The sequence below is a fragment of the Pelophylax lessonae genome (assembly GCF_965119305.1).
Source record: "Pelophylax lessonae genome assembly, chromosome: 6".
NCBI lineage: Eukaryota > Metazoa > Chordata > Amphibia > Anura > Ranidae > Pelophylax > Pelophylax lessonae.
The window spans coordinates 207,624,586-207,632,369 of record NC_138773.1 but is presented as its reverse complement, the minus strand read 5'-3'; the positions used below and the strand labels follow the sequence as shown (position 1 = coordinate 207,632,369).

The 7,784-nt window shown below is 37.7% G+C and overlaps 1 protein-coding gene across 1 annotated transcript; it reads right to left on the bottom strand.

Annotated features, from left to right (window-relative positions):
- Positions 1-4,454: 4,454 nt before the first annotated feature.
- LOC309558712 (olfactory receptor 2D2-like) lies at positions 4,455-5,426 on the bottom strand (the record flags this gene model as incomplete). The annotated part of the gene is made up of 1 exon (XM_082261766.1): positions 4,455-5,426. The coding sequence occupies one exon, from the start codon at positions 5,424-5,426 to the stop codon at positions 4,455-4,457; it is 972 nt and encodes a 323-aa protein (XP_082117892.1).
- Between the last annotated feature and the right edge of the window lie 2,358 nt (positions 5,427-7,784).

The following is a 7,784-nucleotide window of genomic DNA, read 5'->3' as shown; positions in this document are numbered from 1 at the left end:
CAGAGCAGGTCCGAGGGAGATCTTTCCCATCTCCTCACTGGCAAACAGAGCGATAATGCTAATGTGCCCTAGGTGATTAGGGTGTGCTCAGGCACACCCGGCACACCCTGTGCTCACGCCTATGACACCGCCACATCCACCACCACCTCAACCTCCCTCCTACTCCATATGGGCCTCGTCCTTCACAGATGAAGCACATTGTTTTATTTTTCTGTTTTTTTTTTGTTGTTTTAAGTTATTTCCCTATCCACATTTGTTTGCAGAGCACTTGCCATGCTCTTAACTATGTTTTGCTGCCATTTGCAGCACTCTAGCCCTTTCCATTGGTGTTTTAGAGCCATTTTAGTGCCTGAAAGTTCGGGTCCCCATTGACTTCAATGGGGTTCGGTGTCCGGGTAAAGTTCGGAAAAAGTCCGGGACACAGACCCAGACTTTTTTTTCAAGTTCGGCCGAACCCACCGAACACGGACATCCAGGTGTCCGCTCAACTCTAGTCACTACCTCACTGGATTGGTATCTTTGCCTGAAAGTGTGATCCTCTCAGGGAGCTTTGTACCTGTTACCTATTTCTCAGCTCACATATCATGGAGGATTGCGGCCAGTTTTAGCAAGAAGCTACTACTTAAAGGAGAAGTACAGCCAAAGCTTGTTTGGCTGTATTTCTCCTGGGGATCAAAATAGTGCAGTTTGTTCTGCGCTCCTGTGACCCATTTACAGCAGACAGTGGTCTGAAGTCTGCTGACCTCACAGAGCTGGTCCAGGTTTAGGCAAGATTGCAACCATATGGTAGGGATCCTCCCACATGCCTAGACACCTGACCATGGTTCTGGGCTCCACCCTCCCGTGTAGTCCAGGCGTGCAAGGGAGAAGCCAGAGAGAGCATGTGTGTACTGTGAAAGCCAGAGACCCAAGCCTAAGTTCACTGCCAGGAGTAAGGAGGGTTCCACATAGGAGTCAAAGCAGTAAGGGACTGCATATAATGTGCACAAAGTGTGTATAAAGACTGTCTGTGAGAAACAGACAAAGGCCTGAAGTGAAAGGCCTGAGTGACATGGCTGTATGTATAAGCCAGGAGGCTGATTGTCTATTTCTTTGCTATTAGGTGCCAAGTGATTACAGAGGGCAGCAGATTTTCCTCAAGAGTTTGATGGCATTTCGCCCCATCCATTTTTCTTCTATCCTGACAAGTATTCCAGTCCCTGCTGCAGAGAAACACACCTATAACAGTTATGTCATCTGCTGGTGTTAGTCCACTCTGTTTTATCAGATCAAAACTCTGCTCAGCCCTCTACCAGGAAATTCTAAAGCACTTCATGCTTCCCTCTGCTGACCAGCTTTATGGAGATGCTGATTTAATTTTCCAGCAGAATTTGGCACCTGCCCACACTGCCAAAAGTACCAGTACCTGGTTTAATAAACATGATATCACTGTGCGTTATTGACCAGTAAGCTTGCCTGACCTTAACCCCATGGAGAATCTGTGGGGTATTGTCAAGAGAAAGATAGTAGACACCAGACCTAATAATGCAGACGGGCTGAAACATGGTATTACTGTGCTTTATTTGCCAGCAAACATGCCTGACCTAAACCCCATTGTGATGGACCTCATTGTTAACAGGAGGTCAAATACAGCATTCAGTCACAGGCTCCACAGGTCTCCTTCTGGATTAAAGTCTGCCTCTTAATATCGCTTAGGATCCCATACATTTATAGGGGGACATAAGGAAACTTTACAGTGATCACCATTTGTTTATTAAAAGCAACCTAAAAAATTACACATGCATTGAAACAGATATACAAATGCAATGAAAGAGGACTCCCAAGTCCACAATTTTTACCGAGCCATTCCATCGGTCTCACAGTGAGCCCGCCCAGCGTGATGACATCACAGGCCACGTCCACTTGACTTGTTGTGTCTTACTGGACTTTCTCAAAGGTAGGCAGCTGAATTAAAACCTTCTTGTTTACCAAAAAAGTCAAATGTATTAGGAATTACTAAAAAGACAAAAATGCTTGACACCACAAAGCCAACATATCTCTGAAATAAAGACAAAATGTGTTCTCGTTTTCTAAACAGCAAAATCTTGTGGACAAGTGCTTAACACGATCAAGTTACATACATGTGCTTAAAATTAAGTGTTTTTTGTACCATGGTGTATGTCAGAGCAAAAAAAAAAATATCATTTCACTTTACAACTTATATCTTTTAGATTTGACTAAACTAAAATAGCATTCTGGCTTCCTAAAAACATGGTCCACTTAATAAATGCAACAACATTATTAAAACAAATAATGTGAATATACAACATTTTTGCAATGAAAGTCTGCAGGATATTTTAACTATGACTAATGCATCCTGGGTACAATGCACAGGCTCTTGCATTGTTTACCCCCTACCCCAGGATCAAATGGAGGTACAGACTTTCTGTTTGGGGCTTGAGGAAGCAATCAATGGACTATATCACTGGTATTGCTAAACTTGTGCTACTTAGTGATCTATATGTCCTTCTACTGTAGTGGAAGATTGCACTTGTAGTCTTCCCAGTCAGAAAGTTGTAATGCAACCCTGTTTCATGCAACCTCTAAAATTGGGTGTAATATGAGACATGGTTTTAAATATTTGCAGTTCAGTTTAGTTCACAACTTTTTAAAGCCTAGTTCCTGTTATTGAACAATCAATATCTGCCTTGACACATTTCAACCACTGCTGCAAAATACATATAAGTGTGTGTGTATATATACCCCTATACAGAAGTTCAGATGTTTTGCCTGCCTCCAAAGACCCCAAAAAAATGCCCAAAAAAAAAACGCCAGCTGCAAAAACACACCTGGGCGTTTTTGTAGCTGACGTTTTTTTGGGCATTTTTTGGGGGTCTTTGGAGGCAGGCAAAACATCTGAACTTCTGTATAGGGGTATATATACACACACACTTATATGTATTTTTACACATACACATATATAGGTGTGATAGGAGTGGAGACATATTGGTGTTCATTATTTCATTAGCGCAAGCATAGTGTTCTGCTACTTTCACACCTATATATGTGTATGTGTATATATACGGACATGGGTGTATGTATATATACCCCTACACAGAAGTTCAGATGTTTTGCCTGCCTGCAAAGTCCCCCAAAAAATGCCCAAAAAAATGCTTGCTACAAAACTGGCAAGGTGTGAAAATAGCGGAGCCATATCCCTGTTCTATATTGATTCTAATACAAACAATATTTTTTTTCCTGGTTCTGGACATGCTACAGAGTTGAAACTTCACAGGTACACTTTTTAGACCCCCCCCCCCAGACACTAAATCAAAAGATTTTTTATTTTTTTATTTTTTTCAATAATTGGCTCTCTATCAAAAGAAAAAAAATTTTAAGAACTTTTTTTTGTGTGATTAATAGTACCTGGGGCATGACCCAGAACCCTAGGCACTTTTTAGGGGCATTTATTGGGTTTTAGGGCTTCAAAATGGTGTTTTTTGATTACCGAAGTTCGGGTCCCATTGATTTCAATGGGGTTCTGAAATCCAGGCCGAACTTTCGGGAAGTTCGGATGTTCTGGCCGAACCGAACTTTTGAAAAGTTCGATCATCCCTACTTGTCAGCGGCCTCCATTGATTTCAATAGTAAGACTCTGTAACCACACTGTAACAGCACCTATAGCATTTATGGTGTGCTAGTGAAGCATTTAAAGTGTTAGCTGGTTGCTGGGGAAGAGGCAGTGGAGTTTCCTGTATTCCAAAATGCACTGGGACATAATAGAAAACTAGGACAGAGCAGCTCCAGCCACTTTCTATTTGTACAGAGAAGCCATGTGGTAAAACTATTTGCTTCTGTGTGCAGGCAAAAGCTGCAAGCCAGCCACCAACACTGACAGTGCCAGGCCAGGAGCAGGGGCATGATTGCCAGTGGCAAAGATTTTTTTTCAGCAAAGTTAGGCGGAACCAAGTCAACTGTCAAAGAAATCAAAGAATATGAATAATTCTTGCAGCTATCTTGAAGCTATCACACCACAACCTAAACCTGTCTGAAAAGTAGATAATTTCCTCTATATCACTTCCCCTTTAGGTACTTCCCACTAAAAAAGAAACACTTTCATGGGCATTTATTACGCATTTTTTAAGCTTTTTTAATGCTTTAAAAACTCAACAAAAACATGCCAAAAACACATTGTAAATGCTATAGGTGTGTTAATAAGCATTGCTTGATTCTTCATTATCAACACACGTGTGAGCAAGCCTTAACTCCTTCTGGCCACACACATTCTTTTAGTAGGCAGAGGGAGGTGCTGGAAGAGGAGAGAACACAGCCCACACTTATGCCCAGCCCTATTTTCCTCTTCATCTAAGAATCATTGTCCTGGCCACTTTGTGATTGAGATAATGATGATGACATCACTACTCTAGTCAGATAGTCAGTGGCCTAACTACTGGTGGGCGAGTAATCATCTGATGCTATTGATATGTTGCAGAAAAAGCATCAAGCTCTTTAAAGGTTAAAAACGTTCTTCTTTTAAATTTCAGAAAAGCTGCCTTAACAGTATTATTTCTAAGGGTATAAATAACAGGGTTTAACATTGGCGGTACTATTGTATAAAAGATGGCAATCACTTTGTCTTTTCCAGGTTCTGAACGTGATCTAGGTTTCATATAGGCAGCCATAGCTGAACCATAAAATATTGTCACAGCTATCATATGGGATCCACATGTAGAAAAGGCTTTTCTCTGCCCAGCCAATGATCCAATTTTAAGGATGCTTATGATTATTTTAATGTATGACACTGCAATAAATGTGACAGGAATCATTAAAATAATCACACCAACCACAAAAATAATGAATTCAACTAAGATAATATTGTCACATGACAGAGATAGGATCTCTGGTACTTCACAAAAAAAATGATTTATTTCATTATTTCCACAAAGATCTACATTCAACGTGAGAATCACGTGAGAAATAGCAAGAAGGAATCCGCATATCCATGTACCAGCAGCTATTTTGATGCAGACCATCTTACTCATGATTGTAATGTAATGTAATGGATAACATATGGCTACATAACGATCATATGCCATAATGGCTAGCAAAATACACTCAATTTCGCCAAAGGAGAGGGACATGTACATTTGTGTTGCACACTCTGTATAAGAGATTATTTTTTTTACTGCCATCAGATCTCTCAGCATCCTTGGTATCGTTGAAGTTGAAAAACAGAGATCAAGAAAAGAAAGGTTTGAAAGAAAGAAATACATGGGTGTATGAAGGCTGGTATCTATTATAATCAGAATAATAAAGACAATGTTTCCCATCAAAATAATCATATAGCCAAAAATAAAGATAAAAAAAAGAATTATTTGAGTTTTTGGATGATTAGAAAGTCCAAGAAGAATAAATTCAACAACCATTGTGTCATTTTTTAAATGCATCCTTTAAAATATAAAAGATAAATATATTGTAACAATATTTTAAAGCATGTATAAACATAAATGTATATATTACAGTTTACAGAAACCTTTAGCATAAAGTATACTCAGCTTAGGCTCCCCCAATGTGCCAATATAGGGTCTACAAAACGTATGTATCCACTCCAATGTACCATCCAACACATCTTTACTATACATAAACAAAACAACAAACATTATAAAATAAATTAAAAGCCATACCATATTACCCTAACCATATATTTATAATCAATATATTTATAGATTAAAGAAAATAATAATTAATGGACCAAGTAAGATATCAAATAAGAAAAGCCAATTTATGACACTCATAGCTCAAATAGGCTGGTAGAGAAAAAAGAGAATCTCCATTCATGAATGGTTGGACATACAGTATACCCGTTTGCTGAATATTGGTTGTTGACCATATAATTCCAGGCTCATGTGTAAGTCACCAGCTACCAATCCAAGTTCAAGAGTGACCTTTCAATTGAGTCCCAGATTCGGACACTTGGCTGAAGGCATTGTCCATAAGCTTTATCAAGGACCTGGTCTAGAGAACAAGAAAAATGTAACTCCACCATATAATTAATCTGTGCTTGTATCCTTCCAAGCACACTTTCCCTCACATGCCCAAAAATTAAGGATGTTAATCAAGCATCCAGGGTAGCCAGCTGTCAAAGGACGTGGTCTATTGTGTTTTCCTTGTGACAAGAAAAACACAATTCCACCATTTATTCCATCTGTACTTGTATCCTTCCAAGTGCACTCTGAACCATATAAGTCTAGTTAATCGAATAGTATGAGTAAATTGCAACTGTCCAATTCTTAGATGTGGTAGGTATAATCATTTTCTTTTTTTTTCCTAAACTTTTTTTCATTTATTTTCAACGTCTTGTCACTGAGTGGCTACAATCACGCTTCTAGTGATTGCATGAAGGAAGACATGGTTGCCACCCACACTAAACTACAAATATTTCTGCCTTTTTAAAATCACCATAACATGAGGGATGAGGAGATTAATAGTTTACAAAGTAAAAATAAGAATGTTGTTGCTTTAAATGCAGTTCACATGAACTGACAAGCATACTACATTTCTGGCAAGATCAACAGGTCTTATTTTGTACTTGCTAGAAGTATTCTTAGCTTGAAAAATTAAATTGAAAATTAAATAAAAATTAAAATGAAAAACACCACACCTAACCGTGGAGTACAACCTCTGGTATGTATTGCTCAAGCTAGAAGCGGCATGTTAATGCAGAGTACAAGGTAAAAAGGTACCAAAGATTTTTCTGACATTTAAAGCTAGGATTCTTAATAGCACATTTTTTTTTCTTACATTCTTATTTAATATCTAAATCTGAAATATATAATGTTAGCTCCGACAATGTGGGTTTCCAAGTGTTTCTAGCAGCTAAAATATATTTGCAGAATTTCCTCATTTAGTTAGAAATGTTGTTAAATATTTTAGTAGATGGGAGGGTATATGATGTCATTCTTTTTATGTTCTGGTCTTTTCGGATACAGAAGACTTCAGCAAAACAATTCTTTCTAACTTGAGTAACACTCTTTTTTGTCTACTGCCATAAGGATGCAGTTTAAATTCTTCAATGCATTTTGTTTTAATATAGAGCAGTTGTTAATTTTGCAGAGAACACACAGTTCACTGAATACAATGGTGTAAAAGTGCTCAGTATACCTCCTTTATTCTGAAGGGGGTACATATTTGTTTGAGGGGTTAGAAATTATTTTCCTAGAATCTTTTTTTTTTTTCAGAATAATTGAAATATTTTGTATATTTAACACAGATTAGGAAAGGAAGTGTCATTATTTATACCGAAGAGTGTACTTTTTGCACCTTTATTTTTTGTATTTTAAGTTGTTTTGAGTCTATGATTTTTCTATGAAAACAAATAGATTAAATATAATGGGATCGGTGATGCATGAAATTATAATCATGAATGGGTAGGTTCTTTTTGGTAATGTGTTTTTTTTTTTTTTTTTTTTTTTAGTTCTTTTATGGAGAAATATTCAGTCACAGTCATATAACACAGTACTCTAATTAATTTCATATCATTTTAAATGTTTTACTGTATAAAGAAAAAAGGGTAAAAAGAAAACTGTTTCTCTTACTTTCTGTTTAAAAAAAAAAAAATGTCAAACAAATAACCTTTTTTCATAAATTTAGGCCAAAATATATTCTGCTACATTTCTTGATACATCTTTTTTGTAAAGTATTGTTATATTTACCTTCTCTGTGCAATGGTTCTGTGCATTGGCACTTACTGCTGTCAATCACAGCCAGTGAGCCAGAGGCGGGTACAAGCACGCGTGAGTGCTCCC